General features: G+C 32.6%; 1 protein-coding gene across 1 annotated transcript in view; it reads right to left on the reverse strand.

Annotated features, from left to right (window-relative positions):
* Window positions 1-18628, reverse strand: part of LOC129231695 (uncharacterized) — a 107611-nt gene extending 88983 nt beyond the window's left edge. Inside the window, exons 1-10 of the mRNA XM_054866059.1 lie at window positions 18622-18628; window positions 18323-18501; window positions 16604-16676; window positions 11823-11890; window positions 8124-8246; window positions 7567-7708; window positions 4421-4548; window positions 2800-2988; window positions 500-603; window positions 298-453 (exon numbers count right to left, since the gene is read on the reverse strand). Of these exons, the coding sequence (XP_054722034.1) occupies window positions 298-453; window positions 500-603; window positions 2800-2988; window positions 4421-4548; window positions 7567-7708; window positions 8124-8246; window positions 11823-11890; window positions 16604-16676; window positions 18323-18501; window positions 18622-18628 (1169 nt within the window). The remainder of the gene's footprint in view (window positions 1-297; window positions 454-499; window positions 604-2799; window positions 2989-4420; window positions 4549-7566; window positions 7709-8123; window positions 8247-11822; window positions 11891-16603; window positions 16677-18322; window positions 18502-18621) is intronic.
* Between the last annotated feature and the right edge of the window lie 45 nt (window positions 18629-18673).

Here is an 18673-nt window from a genome sequence, read left to right on the forward strand (position 1 = left end):
CCTTTACTGTATCAAGAATTTGCGAAATAGAGGTGTGAATTAGCTAGGTATGACTGCATCAAAAAATTTTGCTTCAAAAACAGTCTCATTTTGCAAACATAAGATGTGTTTTCGATTTCATTAATTGCAGCTAAAACTGAATATACCCCAAAAGAAACAAAGTATTTTAGAAAAGAATATCCCTAAAAGCTGTTAGAAATTTTACGTTTCATATTAGGAGTGTAAATTCTTCAAAGAATCCTGAAAGGGTTATCTTATAAACATATGTAGTTATGACAGGAAAACTAAACTGCATACCTCAAACGGCATTCCCATATTGTATTCTTTTGAACAATGATGCATCCCTCAAGGTTTTGTTTATCAATTGTTAGAGGCTTGAAGTCAGCAGTGATTGCTTCCAGTTGCCCAGCAGCTTTCTTCTTATCAAAGTCAGGTGATACATTTTTGGAATTACTGGTAGCAGAAGGACTTGATGACAAGCTTGAAAGTACACATGGACCGTTTTTTTGGAGAATTTAGATGATTAGGCGATACTAATTTATATAAAGCTAAAATTTCATCATTAAAAAAAAATCTTTGCACTTCAGCATTTTGTGCTTCTCTCTGAAACAAAAATAAATATAATAGCCGAATAAATACATCATTTATGGCACGTAAAAATCTGCACACATATCAAATTTAATACTGGAAATATTTTCTCTAACAAAATAACCTATGAATCTTTTGTTAGGAATCTATGAACAAACAAATAGATGACGATGAAGAATAGCTCAAAGTAAAAAGTAAATTTTATGAAATTGGAAGAAATAAAACACGATTAATGCACTCAAGTTTAAAAAGCATTACAGAAAAAATATAACCAACTTATAAACACAACATTTAAAATAATCACAACCTAAACATAAGTTTGCTCTTTTTCATTAATAAAATTCTGTACATGTGCTCCTTTATTAATATAAAGTTCCTAACAAAAGTAAAACAAGAAGCAACTTAAACTCTTTGTCAATATCAGTGCGACTGTTGTATTAGAGGAACAGAAACAAGTAAAGTGGAATGTTATGGTGGTCATATCAAACTGAAGTTCATTGTAATTAAAACAAAACAAAAATTAATTATTTTTATCACATTGTCAAAGTCCTAAGAAAAGTGTAAGTTATGCTAAAAATTGAACTTTCAAGAGTCAGATACATCATAAAATCGAAACAAAACAAAGGTTGTATTTTCTTCATAATTTTTGAAGATGGATACCAAATCTTAACTTTTACAGGCCACTGCCAAAACTTACCTCGCTTTAACATTGTTGAAACTTCAAACTCACTTGTATCTACACCCGTAATTTTTCCTAGGTACTTTTTCTCCTAATAACTCAACTCACCCTCCAAAATGTTAACTAATTACCGTACCACACTCACCCTCCAAATTGTAAACTTTACACATTTGTAACTGTAGCAACACCAAAATATTTTATTTTTGAATGAAAATTGAAGGTAACTTTCTGTATGTAATATGAAAGCGAAAGGTACTTAATAAATCGTAATTCCTACTGCATGAAAAGACCACCAATATAAATTTTCAAGCTACCTACAAACATGTAGCACCAGTTGCTCACAACAAATAAATTCACAAACACCAGGTTATTCGTCTGGCAGCTGTTTTGATAATGATAGCAACTCTCTCATTTCCAGAGAAGGTTGCACAATAGTTGATATTGAAGCTGGGATATCCCAGAGTTCACTACAAACTCTTATTATGTAAAAACTGGGGTTTGTATCTCATTCTCATCCTCCAAACCATTCTCACCCGCTTATACGGTATGCAATCTTTCAGTTCTTGCAATGTTGTAGGCAATGGTGGTGTATGAACACTGTCCTTGACGAAACCTCATTAAAAAAATTGCACGGGGTTAGGTTTGGGGATCTGGTTAGCAAAGGCATAAAGGGTAACCACCTACACAGTCAATCCAGCATTGCCAAATGTCAGAGGCGCAGAGAAGTGCCCCCCACTTTGCTTTATGGGGGTAACCCCCACCCCGAGGTCTTGGTTTTAACATTGTTGCCAATCCTAATACAGTAGATAATATGCGTGCAAGGACTGTTTGACCAAAAAAAACCCTCCAGAAGGAATGTTTTATCTTTATTTTTATGCTTTATTTATAGGGCAAAGTGTAATAATTTATGAAATATAAATGTTTAGAACCGGGATATTCTTTTATGCTAACTCTGTATTTCTAGCCCTTATACAATAACAAATCAATTTACTTTGTATTTTAAAAATAATTGCAGCAGAAACTTTCAGGCTTTTAAAGAGTATTTTAAAATATAAAACTATAACTTTTTCAGTTATTATTAATTTAAATTAGAATACATTATACAGTAAAACCAATTAAATTTAAGCACCTCAAGTAAATTGATTTTTTGACAAACTGGGAAATGGAAAAAATTCAAATTAATTTTAATGCTAGAAGAAGTGAAATAACATTCAGTATATTAAAAGAGGGGAAAGGGGGGACATGTGAACTTTTTTTTTTCATTTCTTTATTTTTCAAAAATACTATCAATTTCTCAGAGTAAAGTTGTCCTTATGATTGAATAGTCTTTTCTTTGTGCCATGGAATTTTTTTAGATTAAAAATATATATTTTTTTACTATATGGAATTTTCAAAAAATGTCTTCAGTTGTTCACATGTTCCCTGTGGGGGGGGGGGTCCATGTACCTATAGCAAAAGCGTACATCTAAAGGTGATAAAAGAACGAAACTCTAAATAAAATACTTTGAATTAGATAAACAATTATAGAATACCTTTTTAGAATTCTCAGCCGGTATTTCAGAAAATTTCCTGGATATAACTTTTAAAATATTTTGCTGACTAGAATTATGATGACTCTTCATTGTAGTGAATATAAGTTTGTCAGAAAGCACAATATTTTCACATTCTGGAGGTACTTTATAAGAAAAGAGATGCATTTGGTCTAAGTCACCTTCTAGAACCTGAAAAGTATATAAAAACAAAGTAGGATTCAATGATATAAAAGTATATAGTTGTAGAAACTATTTCAAAATATAGGGTGGTTAAAATTAAACTGACAAGTAATCAGAGGCTTATACATCCGGTTCTACCATGGATCTGAATGAAACTTCAAATAGGTGTTATGTAAATAATGCACATGAGATTTACGAAAAAAAAGAAATTTTACCACCAGGCGGCAGTTTGATGACGTAAAAAGATAAGATAACAGTTAAAAATCAAGAAATTGATGAAATATTTTATTTATTTACCCACTTATCGGCTCTATTGTAATCCTTGCCGGTTAAGAAAATGTTGAAAGCATTCCATTGCAGTGTCAACATGTCCAATGAAAAAACCGGTCGGGAACAACTGGGAAGACCACGAGGAGAGAGGATGGAAGGATCATGCCAGAGGCGCTCGTGGACCTCACAGTGACTTGTTTCACCTTACAAGCAGACGTAAGGGTAGCAGTTGTTCACCGAACCATTTCTAAATGTCTTGCAGAAGTAAATCTGCCAACAAAGCGCCCTTTTTGTGTACAGCCTTTAACACTCAAATATGGCAACTCCGTCTGCAATGGTGCAAAGCCAGAGTCATGTGGGATGTCACTGACTGGCAAAAGGTGGTGCTCAGTGATGAATCCTAATTCGTTTTGGGGTCAGATGGTATCCGCACACAGATGTGGAGGCGCCCTGGAGAAAGGTACCAGTCCACCCATTTTATCGCATGACACACTACCCGCACAGTGGGCAAAGTGGTCTGGGAGGTTAGAGCCTATCATAGTTGGTCCACTCTAGTTGTGGTATGTGGAACCTTAACGGGCCAGCGATATGTTAATGACATTCTGAAACCACATCCAGGAACATTCCTAAATGGCCTTCCAGAAGCAACTTTTCAGCAAGATAATGCTCACCAGCATACAGCTAGAGTTGCTCAAGACTTCTTGCATCCTTTTGAGACTCTTTCATCGCCAACTTGTCCCTAATAGAGCGTGTATGGGATCAGCTGAAATGACAGATGTTGCCGTGCTACTCTGCAAAATTTAGAAGTGACTGCTCAAAATTTGGGGGGGGGGGGGGGGGGGGCTGCCTCACAACAAAATCAGACGTTAAATTAGCTCAATGTCGGACCATATTGTGTCATGTATTGCAGCAAAAAGGGGCCCAACGCGCTATTGGATTAGCACTGTATTTATCTTATTTCTTAGCATGTATTTGTTTAATTGTCTAGATTTTGGGATCAAATGTATTTCTCATCTGTATTATTCCATACACTAAATTTCCCTTCAATCCAATGCTTCCTTCTTGGGGTGCTATTTTCACTGTTCCTGAGTGTACTAAGACCACCCACCATAAGAAGCATAATAAAATTTAAGGCAAAAAGTATGATAGTTTTAATTCAAAAGTTACTAACTTGAAGTAGGTGAGAAGATGAATTATAAGCAGAAACAAGATTTCTGCCGTCACCACATTGTGGGGTTAAAAATGTTCCACTTTCAAATTTTGACAAACGATGAGGCCTCTGCTCTCCACTTTTTTCGTCTGTTTCAAATAAAATATGAATAAGAAGTCTGAATGGAATTCATACTCTACTAAAATACAATTAATTAACCATAAAAAACTGAAAGATGGATAAAACAAAGGATGAAAAAAAATGCATGGAAGACAAATGACACAAAGCAATAATCTTTATTAATAATATTAACAGAACAAGTGAAATAGTAACAAGTATAATTAGCAAAAAAAATGGAACAACTGCACTGTAAGATAAATAAATACCTTTGTGCTGAACAGTAAAGTAAGACAAAACAACGTTAGAAGAAGCACAAATTTGCAAATTACAGCAAAATTACAGTTGCTGTAATTTGCAAATTTGTGCTTCTTCTAACGTTGCTTTGTCTTACTTAACTGCACTGTAATTTCAGTTTAACGTGCTACAAAATAGGCTTCTTGTAGCAAGCTCTGCTTCAAGAACCTCATGCAACCAGGGTAGAATTTCTAAATAGGCAGAGTAGGCAGTTGCCTCAGGCAGTAAATTTTACTTTTTATTTGCTTCTACAAAGTAAAGGAAGTATTGTAGTAAAATTTTTTTTTTGTCATTCAAATTTTGACCTACATTTTCATTTTACTAACCCATGAATGAATGCGGACTAATTGTTTTGGCACATCCACACATGCATAGGTACTTGGAATGTATGAGCAGCTCAAATATCCATTTTGACTGACCTGGAGTTAATTATCACGAGTTTACTCGTAAGGTCTGTATGTGCACATATGTACGTATCATCTAGAATAGCTCAACAAAAGCATGCTGTAGAAGGTTGAAGTTTTGTATGCAGGGCTCTTATAGAGTCTAGTTGTGCACCACTGTTTTTAGTTGCATTCCAATGTTGAAAAAAGAAGGGTTTTTATATTTTTTTTGTGGAAAATCGACATTAATATGAATGCAAATTGAAGTAATACCATACATTGATGACCACTTGGCGATACATCGGCAAGCTTTTGATTGCCAAGTTTCTAGGCCAAACAAATTTGAAAATCTCAATATAAGATACCAAGATTATTGTCAATTTGGCAATACTTGGCAAGATCCTCATAGAATCAATTTTAAAATTGTTGATATCAGTAATACAGGGTGCATTATGAAAATAATGTTTTTTTTTCTAATGTGACTGTTCATGGCAGCAGGCTTCAACTGGTGGGAAAAAGCTCATTGAATGGTGTCATTCATGATTGTTTTAGAGCATGAAATGACACCATAGTCAAGAGAAGAAAATCTTCACAAAACTGTAAAAGACTCACAAATATACATGTTTTTGCTTCAGTTCAAAAACTCATTCATTGCATTTTAAGATAATTATTGCACTACACTTATAACACTTTCATTTGCACACATGCATAACTGTCGACAAATTTGGTTACTATTATGCAAAAAAAAAAAAAAAAAAAATACAAATTGAGATTGAAATTTTTAATGAAGAATTCAACTTCTAAGTAACTAGATTAAAATCAGTTGTAAAAATAAGTTACATCTATATTTATACTGGAATGTTCACATTGAATAAATATTCAATGTAAAATTTCAACTTTGACATATTTTGTTCTGTTTTTGATATTTTCTCACAAAATACCGTTTCTCTAAAAATGTAGTTTTGGATACTTTTGGACAGTTTTAGACACAAGGGTTTTGAACAGTACAGTAAAAACCATGGCATTTACAGAGGTTTTTACCCTAGTGTCCAAAATGTTGCCAACCCTGGACCAAAATATTATTCAATATATTTAATCAAACAGCTTTCCTTTCTTAGTAGTTATTCGCTTATATCTCTTGCTTAAAAATAACCAATAATTTGTATTGATGTAACAGTGTAAACAAAGAAAAAAAGGGTGGAACAGGATACATGTCTTTAAGAATGTACGCAAAGCTAGGCCATTCAATCGTTCTTCCTACATCGCTACATAGAAGTTCTAAACTATCTAAATCCAGGGGAAAATGTCATAAACCTTAAAGAAACATTTATTTTACTTAAATAGCTTATTTAAAACTCTCGCCAAGTACATGTTGGGTGAAATCAAGATAATGGGTCAGTAAGTTCACTTGTCAAATACAGGCTAGTAGCGGTTTCACTCTCTCGATAAGGATGGGAAGGGAACAGAAAATTCATTGTGCAGGCACCCTTTCAGTAGGTTTCCCTAACAGGATTTGTGCAGCGCTGGAAGTGCTGAGTGACGATGATCCGCTTTTGCGTTTAGTCTTCTTATGATACAGGCAGAGAATGCTCACCACGAAATATCACATTACATTAAAGAATTGGAAAGTACAGCAAAACCCCTATAATGTGGACACTAACGGAACAAATTCTTTTGTCCGCAATAGAAGTGTGTTCTCTTGGAATCGGGGAATTAAAAATTATCTGCATAAGAGAGGTGTCCGCATTTGAGGTGTGTCCGTTAGGAAGGGTTTTACTGTAATTTGTGATTGCTTCCCTGATCAACAAGCAACTTTGTTAAAACCTATCCCATTTGAAAAAGTTTAGATGCTGTTCTTTTCCCCCTTCATTTCTGGAAGAGAAGTGTATTTATTGGATTTTTGGGAGAGGTGTTAGCTCCAAAACTGCTCTTGTGGCTGCGCTGCTGAAACCTCGATACATTTTACCAATGAGTTAATATTGAGAAACATTTGTCTTTAGCTAATACATTTTCATTACTGATTTATTTACCTATTTATTATGTATATATACTTAATATTTAAAAGCACAAATAGCAAATATTCGTTTACTTTGCTTTTTTATTTAAAAGTTTACTGCACAGTATGATTTAACATGCATGAGGTTTTAAAATATACTTGATAAACACTAAATGCAATAGAATTTTCCTCCATAAAGATAATGAAAAAATTATAAATCACATGCCATTATTTTCGCACGTGCATCTTTTGATAATCTATAAGTGAAAGTATTTTGAAAAGTGTACACTAAAAAAATAACAAAATTAAAAATACAATTTATACAAAACTAAATAATGGATAAAAACATTCAGAAGTTCAAATTTGATATGCACCTGGTAATGATTTATCAGGCAAAGGTATGCTAGCTCCAGGACTATGTTGAGTTAATTCTGATTCAGAATTAAAAGGCCAGTAAAAATTAGATTTCTTTTCTTCCAGCAATAAACGCCATTGCTGTTGATTACTTCCAGTAATCTAAAATGATATTACTCTGAGTAATTTTGAAAAATTTTCATTCAACAAAGAACTTTAGTACATGAGAAGTAGAAAACATGTGCCTAAAATATACACAAGATTGAATATAAAAAACACATGATGTCATATAAAGTATGAAATAAGGTTTTTCATTAAGAAAATTAGCAAAAATAGAAATTCATTCGTCTAAAATTTCTAATTTGGAATAAAACTGCACTTATAATAACAATGTTGACAATAAATACTTCTAACAATAATGCACTATTCAAAACCATTTCATTGCATAACTCCTACGATGAAATTTTGAAAAAAAAAAGAAGCCAGTTTTTAGCATTTGAAACTTCATGTAATGTGAAAAGAAAGTTTTTTTTATCATTCTAATAAGTACATAGTTTCAAATAACTGTAAATCTTACCAATAAATATGTTGTATCATGGCTTTCATCATAAAGTATATCTAAAGATGATATTCCACTTGTTATATATGTTCCACCAACTTCTTTCTTATTGATAAGATTAATAAATGAAATTTCTCCCAACTATAACAAACAAAATATTATTTAGGGATGCAAGTTTATAAATGTAAAGGGCTAATGTTTTATACAAAAAAAAACTTTATTCACAAAGTTAGGCTAACTGCATTGCACATTAGAAAACGTATTTACAAAATCTGGGCTAACCACATTATTCTTGAGAAAATACTTTTACAGAGCTTAGACTAAGCTTCTTAATTCAATATAGTTTTGCTTTTTAATTCAATATAATAAATAAAGAGTCCTCATTTTTCAGAATAAAAATACAGACTTTACAGAGACTTGGATAAAATAATGTAGAAGTAAGATTACATATTTTACCACAACAGTTTAGACCAGGGGCTCTCAAACTGGGTTCTGCGGCACCCTGGGATGCCATGGTAAGAGGCGAGGGGTGTCACGAAGGATCCATAATATCAATGTATGTATGTTAGTTTGGTTTGCCAAATAAGGTTATAAAAACCAATAAGGCCATTCCCCATTGTTTGATATAGTATACAAAAAATTCACTTGATCATGACTTGATCATCATCATAAAGCTTAATTGATGGTAAAACATTATAAACGAGCAGTTTTAAAATAACCAGGCAAAAGTTATTACAGAAGACTGATAAAAAAGTACCTCATCTTATTTTTCTATAAGTTTTGTCTCAATATGGTTCAGTGTCGGTACAAAAAAAACTACATGCTATTCTTGTAGCCTAAGTCATGTAGTCGGCAAATTTACAAAGATAAATGTTGCTGCATACCATCATTTTTTTCCTGTGATTTGATAACCTAGAAAAGTAGATTATTGGCCGTTAAGGCTGTGGTTAGCTTTCTTAGCAATTGGATGTCTTTATAACGTAACAGCAGAGTATCAGATGTTTGATGTGATCATATGCTGCATATGATACACATACATGCATAAGTTGTGTGCACCAGGGACAAAAAAAAGATTTGATACAATTAAAGACTATTTAAATTCCTTTTAGTTTGTAAGTTCTTTTTGGCATTCTTGCTTTTAATTGTGTATGAAATTACCTTTGCATGGAGTTTTCTTTCTTACGGTCCATGCTCATAATGAGACCAATTTGCTTTTTGTAGTTCAAATTGCTAAAAAATGTAACAGAACATTAAATTTTCACTTAGTTTCATTTTTTCTTAGTTTCTATGAATCATCGAATGAATATGCAAAAGCTGGAGAAATTCAATCATAAAAGAGAGAGATTAGGTTTTGAACCTTAGGGCAGAATTGCCCTTATGCACGTACTTCAAATAATAGATATTGACTAGTGTGCCGTGAGAAAATTCTAATCCTGCAAATGATGTCACGAGTCGAAAAAGTTTGAGAACCCCTGGTTTAGACTAAGTGGAATGACGTAGGATAATAATTATAACAAATGCTAACTTTTTAGCATAAGAACATTCTCACGCAAAGAAAAGTCATTTTTCAAATCAATTTTCTAGAAATTATGTATAAACACTTGTCACTTAAAAAAAAAAAGATTTTTTTTCCAAAATAGGCTCAGTCTAATTTTTTTAAATGCCAGCAGTAAATATGCATGAGCGTATATGCACATATCAGTAACATGGAATCATAAAACATAAACACACTGTATAATATCAACAACTAAATATTTGCACATTGTTCCTTTACCTCTGCAAAACTATACAGAGATGTCACTAAATATTTTCAATGCTTCTTATAACTCGGGGACAGTGCCAGAGGACTGGAAGCTGGCTAACATTACACCGCTCTTCAAGAAAGGGTCTAAAGGGAGTGCGGGAAATTATAGACCTGTGAGTCTAACTTCGGTGGTTTGCAAAATTTATGAAACATTGATAAAAATTAAGATAGTAAATTTTCTAGAGACTAATAATCTATTGACTAGTTTTCAGTATGGTTTCAGGAAAGGTAAAAATCTTGTGCAACTAATTTATTACATTTCTATGACAAAGTTACCATGGCTTTGGACAATAAGAAGCCTGTAGATGTTGTTTACATTGATTTTCAAAAAGCTTTCGATAAGGTACCGCATGTTGCTCTACTTAGCAAATTAGCTGATATAGGAATAGGAGGGAAAACTTTCATTTGGGTAAAAAACTGGCTGACCGGAAGGAAACAAAGGGTGGTTGTAATAGGAAAATATTCTAATTGGAGTGAGGTTTTAAGCGGGGTTCCTCAAGGATCAGTGTTAGGGCCTGTTTTGTTCAATGTTTTTATGAACGATATTCACAAAAATATTTCTGGGAACATGAATTGTTTTGCTGATGATGTCAAAGTTATGGGGACTGTAGAAAATGAAGAACAAGCAAAACAGCTGCAAGAGGATCTAGATCATATTACGGAGTGAGCTGATAAATGGGGTATGGCTGTTAATGTTGGGAAATGTCAAGTGCTACATTTAGGGCATGGAAATAAGTGTACAAGTTATTATTTGCAAGGTTCAGTCATTAGTCAAGCAGACAAAGTTACTGATCTGGGGGTCTTAATAAGTCAGGATTTAAAGTTTAGCCAACAGTGCAGCATTGCTAGTAACAAGGCCAATAAGATGCTTGGGTTTATCAATAGATCTATTTCAAACAAATCTAAAGAAGTTCTTCTGCCCTTATATAGAAGTTTCGTAAGACCTCATTTAGAGTATGCTGTTCAGTTTTGGTCTCCTTATCTTAAGAAAGACATTAATATATTGGAAAGGGTTCAAAGGCGAGCTACAAGGCTAATAAATGGACTTTCTCACTTAGACTATGATTCCAGGCTTAGAAGGCTAAAAACGTACAGTCTTGAGCAAAGAAGAGACCGAGGGGACATGATTCAGTTGTTTAAATTTATTAAAATGAAAGATGTTATGTGGCTGAAGTTTAGCACTCAAAACAGGACAAGGGGTCATTGTTTTAAGCTATTTAAATCTCAGGCTAACATGGATGTTAGGAAAAATTATTATTTTACCAGGGTAGTGGAACCTTGGAACAGTTTACCGGAAGAGGTGGTAATGAGCAAGGGAGTAGATAGTTTTAAGAGGGCCATTGATCTTCACTGGGGATTGTAAATTGACTAGGACCAGTCTAGCTGGGCCCAGAGCCTGTTGCTGGTCGTCACTTTTGTATTTGTATTTAATTTTATGAACCTCTAATTTATGAACACTCACAGTTTTATGCACTATTAGCTAAACCCAGAAAAACCTCCCACTTGAACTGGAAATTGTAAAAATCTCTTTTCTACAAGCTCGAGGGAAGGTTAAAGTAGCTCTTTCCTAAGAATTCCAGCAGCATCAAGTTTCAAGAAAGAAGATAATTCATTAAAGCAGAAGGACCATTGAACTCTGTACCACAGAGTGCTTGGCAAACAAGCAAGCAAATTAGTGATATTTTAATGAGTGGTGTCCTTTTTTATCAGTATCATTCAATATTATAACCTGCATAGCTTTTCCAATGCATATACTGTAGCAATTTTAAGGCTAATCTTCTTGTTTATTAATACTCTTCTAAGATATCAACACTTCAATAGAGCACTCCAAACCAAAAAAAAAAAACACAAAATATCTTAGCACATTTAAACAACATAATAGTTACAGAATAAGAACAATAAAATATATGCACCTCACTGCCAATCACAGCGATGTGCTGACCTTCATGAGTCTGCCACCATTGTACAGAGGTCAAAGGAGCTGGGAAAATTGAGCTCAATTTATTAAAAATATTTGATGCAGTAATATACTCTTGGTGATTACCAAGAGTAGAAAAAATACTAGATTTAATTCTTTCAGTCATTTCAAAATCATCACAAATCAGATGAAAGTTTTAAAAATTATAAAAAAATAATTAATCCAGCACACAAAAGCAGAAGACTGCTCTGCCATGGGAAGGTAAAGAGCAGTAACTGAAGAATCTGCACTTTTCATTTATTTGCATTTTTGTCATCTCTTGTTCCTTAGCTTTAATGTACGAGCTTACTTATTTAGTTTCCACTAAAAATAAAGAAAGAAAAAACATCAAATCCAAAATTTTCTTATTGTTAACATGGAATAAAAAAGCTTTTCTTCAAATATCTCAAAAGCTGATTTCTGCAAATACTATGCTTTACCTTCCCACATCAGTGCTAGTCATTATTATGTTATCATAAACTACTTCTAAATATACCAGTCATGTAGTAAGATTTGTTAAGTTGCCTGCTTTAACATGTTTGCTGCACAGGAATATTTCTTTACTACTTGCCATGCATACAGGTAAGCTTTCAGAAACATTGATGTTTATTAAAAGGATGCATTGTAAAATATACGACTGATTCTAATATAAACTGAAAGAATGGTAGCTTTCTATCCAAAGCTCATTTCTTAACTGATACCTGTTTGTGTATAGTTAACTCTTGATAACTTGAAGCTTTATAACTCGAATATTCCTGGAAGTTTTCCTTCAATCCCAAAATAATATAGTGTTTTCAATAAAGTTGTCTTTGTATCTCGATTGTACTCCTTTTAAGTTGAAGTTTTTAAGAGAGTTTCATTTTGCATAAAAATGCAACCAAATTAAGAAAAAAAGTTTTGCTTTTCCTTTGACACATTTTGTTTATCAGCTTGTGTGCGAGGGGGATAGATACTTTATTGACAATAGTGCTCATTGATGTGCACAGCCTTGCAATATTACGTAAGAAGTAGCTGATTAGGCAACTTTTTGCCATGGTTGAGATCTAAATTGTTACTGCTGGCGAATGACACTGAAAATGTTGGTAAAATATGAAAAAAGCACCCTTTATTTCCTGGTTGACTCAACTAATCTGCTAATAGAACAAAAAGATGTTTAAAAGAAATACAAACTGAAATCGAGAGGAAAAAAATTGATCCTAAGACATACAAACTTAATGACGTTTAAAGATAAGCCAAAAGTGCATCTAAGGGTCCAATGATAAAACACAAAAGACACAAGGAAAGCAAAAAAAAAGAGAAAAGAAAACATACAGTTGACTCCCGCTACAACGCAATTCGACTTACGCGAAGGGCTATAATGCAAATTTTTCACGAGTAACGAATATTTGAGGTGACGCGAATTCCTTGTCGACAACATGAATGTTTTTGGAAAGAAGTATCGGATTTGTTATTGGCTACTAAATATCGATTTTGTGAAACGTTATTATATCTCTTTATCATCACTGACAGCGAAAGTTCTCACACCATACAAGTCTATGCATCGCTTAGTTAGTACATCAAATAACCACACAGCAACTTTCATTTATTGTTTTTCTTTTTCATTTTAATTATTAAAGTTGATGAAATATAATGACACCTTAGTGCGCTGTTTCCTCCAAAGTTTGAAGATGGGAAGAAAAAGAAAGTTTCTGCCAAAATAAATTTAAAAAAAAAGGCTAAGATTCTCGATATGCTTGAACAATTATAAAATGTCGACGGTAGTATGACAATCATTATGAGTGAATCTTCCATACATAGAATTAAAAGTCAAAACAAAATGATATTCGTAACAGTTCAGAACTTAGTTTCAATATTGAAGTTCGCAGAGTAGTGTCTAAGCAAAGCAAATATGTATCATAAAAACGGACGCTGATCTTGTACTGTGGATTAAAGAGATCAGGAAGAGAGGCTGTTGCATGAATGGAAACATTATAAAAGAAAAGGTGAAGCAAACGTATTTAAAAATGTATTAAAAAAGAATAACGATCTGATCATGGAGCATAAATCATCACCATCTTTATTTTTCAACTCTTGAATATTATTACTGTATCTACTGTACAGTACTGTTTTGAGCAGCTTTTATTGTAACTACATAATGTGCGCGCCGTGTTGTTTTCTGTTATGTCTTTCCCTCCCATTCATCATTCATTTTGTGCATCTTAAAGTATTTTATTCTGAATAACGGTTTTTTTATTTTTTAAAACAGTACAAGTTCAGCTCTTCATGTAAGAAATTGTAATGTATAGATGCAAAATGCTTTAAAGCAGCTTAAGGGGTGTTTAACAGTGTCTAAAAGAATTTGGCATGTTTCTAAAAAAAAGGTATACGTACATTTTTTCTACAACACGAAATTTCGACCTATGCAAGGAGTCTTGGAACACATCCCTTGCGGAAATCAGGACTCAACTGTACTTTGATTTTTGTGGTCATAATGCTCATAGTTATAATAATTTCATGTGTCACATTAAACCTTAGATATTACTAAGTATAGCTCATTTTCTTCATTTTCAATCATCCCATTCTATAATATCAGACAATTTTACTATTTTCCAAAGTACTTTTTCAGTAGAAATATTTTTTAAAGTTACCTTTTAACAAACGTACACAGTTATAAGAAGCTACAAGTTTACACCAGTTTTGAATTTGACTTTGCAAATCAATTATCTGTAGAGAAAAATTAATATATAAAAGTGGTATCTCTCTATTTTGGCCAAAGTTTCTATATAAGTTTTTAAAAATGCAAAAAAAAAGGAGTAGCAATATATTTACTTTGCTAAGGTATTCAAATTTTGAGTTGTATGTATGGAAAAAAATTGTGTTCTAAATTTTTTAAGATTTACACTTGAAGATCTTTGTGGGTTTTTTGCACTGCTTATTCCTATTGGGATACTTGCCTAAGATGGTTTTTCCTCAATTGATCACTCTTTGCAATATAATTCATTTTACTCTGCTTCATGCAGAATTGGAGGTCATTGGCTCACAGTAAGTATGGGTGAAGCTTTGTGCAAATCGCAACTTAAATTATATATTATTTTTTGCTAAGTAATAGCCTCCAACATGGATTCAATATCAGTGTTAATTGTGAATACAAAATCCTGGCAAACATTTCTACAGTCAAACTAGATATTAAGCCATACCAAATAGAAGAGTATGTATATGGAGTAGTGCAAGTGCATCTGAAAAAGAAGTCATAACTTCAAAAAGGTTATTCAATTACTAAAGTAACTAAGGAAAGAAAGTACTTTAATGGTGGGAAGGCAGCCAGTAAAGCATTTCACTTCCAAATGAAGACTGTTTTCATCACCCAATGCTAAATTAAGTGCATCAAAAAACTCTCATGCTTAAGAGATATGAAAAGGTGGAGATAATTGAAATTCATTCAACTTACAATTCATTTTAATGGCATTCTTCCAGCATATGAACATATTTTGGAAAAACATCATTGCTATTTTATCACGGAAAGATTCATACAAACTATGTTTGAAAGCCAAGACTAATTAATAACTATTTCATTTTTCCCAATACACTAAAATGTCTAAACAAAACCATTTACTCTTCACAAAAAAAGTTTTAAAATGATTCCACATAACATTTTTACTTTTTTTCTTTTGACTGTTGTAAAATGATAATGAGTGAATTGGCATAGAATGAACAAAATACTTAAATTGAATTCAAAGTTGAAATAAATAAAAAACAATTTTGTTATTTATAACTCAAATGCACATAAATTCAAACAAAAATCAAAGAACAAAAAGTAATTTCCCTTATTATGGTGTTTGGGGACTAGAGAGAAATAAAAACATTTAATTAATTGGAAATTTTTAAATTATAGTAGAGTTTAAAAAAGAGGTTAATAGGTTTTCATGACGTTTTGGATTACTGAAAGCTCAGACCACCAAGAAAATACTTCTTGATTCAAATGTTACACTATTCTGATGGCAAAAGGTTCTTTTATGGTTCTGTATTCAGGTCTTTTGGGGTTTCAAATGAAGGGAAAACGCTCAAATCCAGTGAATGAAAACCCAGTGGCAATCACAGCATTTTCTAGTTATTTTCTTTCTGGAAATGCATAGAAGTAAGTGACTACTCCCAATGCATCTAAGAAAAATACAAAAAAAACTTGAGTTATGAGCTGTTCATATACTGCCTAGTTTTCCTTCACTGGTCGGTATATCCTACTTATGTGTAAATTTGTAGGCAGAAAAAAAAACACATCTTGACTTTCTCTGACTTAATTTCAATCAGCTGCCAAAATGGCTGTATATTTCCGAGATTCCAAGAGGAATGTTTACGCTTTGCAGCAAATGAATGTTAGATTCAAGTCATTTTATATATCAAGTTATTATACTGTAATTGATGAATACTTCATGCAACTTGACAAGTGTTGTTGGCACAGACCTTTCAATACTTATTTCAATCGTTCAACATCAAGATTTTTGTTTTCTATACATCAAAAACAAGAAACTAAAAATTTACTTGATTATATAAATTTCAAAGTAATGATTTTAGTGACATTGTTAGAAAAATAATTAGAGAGTGGTCTAGTTGAAAAATAGTTAGTTTCAGCATTTCCTCTAAAACATCAGAAAATACAAATGCCACAAAACATTGGTCATTATTTATAACATATCACTATTTTATCACACAACAAAAATGAAAACTATTTACAAAACCACAGTTGTATAAAAACATAATTACCCCGCCGTCCAGCAAGTTTAATTTCAGTCAAGTTGTCAGATTTCCAACAACTAGGAACTTTTGCATCAGTTTCCTTAAATGAAAATTGTTTCATTATATAGAATAAACATTAATGTTGTCATTGCAATGAAGTATTACATTAGAGCATTTAGTGAGTGATGTTTATTATAGTATATATGTATAGTTAGGAGGAACAAAATAACTGAAAAAATAATCAAGTTGTGTCACCAAAAGCTGGGTTAAGGGTATCATTGTAAATTTTAGGAAATGATCCTGATTTTCTTTAAGAAATAAAACAAAATAGTTAAAGGGGGAGAGAGAGTAAAGGGGAGATTCCAGTGGGATCATATACACATTTTTTTATTTCTGTTACATTTCTGTCCTTCAAAAGATAAATAAATAACATTAATAACATGCAAATAAAAAGTAGCTGCAAGGCAGGTGATATGAAAAGTGAGGTGGGAGGGGCTAGGAAGGGATAAATAATTTTTGCGTTCCAATTTAAATGTCCTGTAATTTAAATATTCTTTGTAGTGTCATGTGAAATTCATCCGTGAGAATTAAACTTTAATATTTCATTCAGTTTTAGTCACTTTCTAAACTATTTGTTTTTCTTGTTGAAGGTATGCTTAAAAAACATTATTCTGAAAATTATTCTTTCCTGCTGATTAATAGGCCAAATTTGGTCGATTATAAATAATCGGCAAACTGGCCAATTAATTAGTACTGTTAATTAATCCGTGCATCCCTAGCAAGAGGTGTGCGACAGAAAAGTTACACTTTTTGAAGAATGACCCATAAAGCGTTATTATCCGCAGTGTGTCTGTGAACTTGATTTAGAGAACAAATATAGAAATGCTTTCATTATAAGTGCAGTATAAAGCACTGCTTACAATATGAAGTATAAGCTCATCTATAAATTGCACTTGTGTCTAAAAGCATATTTCAATGTTGGAAATTATAAAACATTATTGTTTTAACAGTAAACAAGTAGATAAATAATGTTTTTATTTGTGTAGGACTGGATTTTAATCTGGGGTCATTCAATGGCCCTCGCCCATCTTAATGTTTGCTCAGGAAGCATGCATTTTCTCGGGTTACAGTTTGGAAAGGAGTGACACAACGGAATGGCTTACCCTGAATGTCCTGTATCCAATGATATCAGTATTGGCCTGATAGACATTGACAGTCTGCAGAAGATAGGGTTACGGGACACACTGATAGACATGCATATTTTAATGGTGTAGCTCCCATTGAGACAAAGGAAAGTCAGAAGGGATACAATTTAGTTGTTTAAATTTGTTGAAATGGAAGATGCTGGTGGATTAAATTTTTGCACGAAAGGTAAAACCCCAGGCTAATCACAATACAAGAAAAATTTATCGTTTTTATAGGGGTGAAGGCATTTAGAATTTATCCTTAAGCAGTTGTTACTTGCAATGTATGGAACTAGGAGGGCACTCCATCAATGAGGACTCATATATTGATTAATTTCAATTCAGATACGCACAGAGTGTTTCTGACCATTTCTACTGTACTTATACACTAGTATTTTGCATAAAAAGAACTATCTATACTTTCATTTCCAACAAAGTATTTTATAGAGCGAGGAAAAACTGAAAAAGACACTCCTTTCAAAATATTTTTAAATCATTTCACACTCACTAATTTATTATTATTACTAACTTTTTAACTTATAAAATGAACATGCATACTTACGAGAAGAGATAAAACAGGTAAAATGTATAAAGTAGCATCTTGAGTGACAACTAACAGCCAAATACCAGAAGAATCAAAGCTCAGTGATGTAATTTGCTTGCTAGGATTATTAAACCAGCCCAGCTGACGAATAACAGGGCAACTGATACTGCAACTAACACATCGAAATAAAAGGTAACCTGTTAAAATGAAAAAAGTCAAATTTCTGTTAAGCTATTGCTAATCAATAGTAATTGTATTTCAAAAATAAATTTTCATAGTTTACATTGTTGTTGTTTTGCAAGTTGCTCAAAACTTACACAACATTTATACACAATTCGTCAATATTTTGCATGCATTGTTCAAAGATAC

Source organism: Uloborus diversus, chromosome 10 (assembly GCF_026930045.1).
Source record: "Uloborus diversus isolate 005 chromosome 10, Udiv.v.3.1, whole genome shotgun sequence".
NCBI classification, from domain to species: Eukaryota; Metazoa; Arthropoda; class Arachnida; order Araneae; family Uloboridae; genus Uloborus; species Uloborus diversus.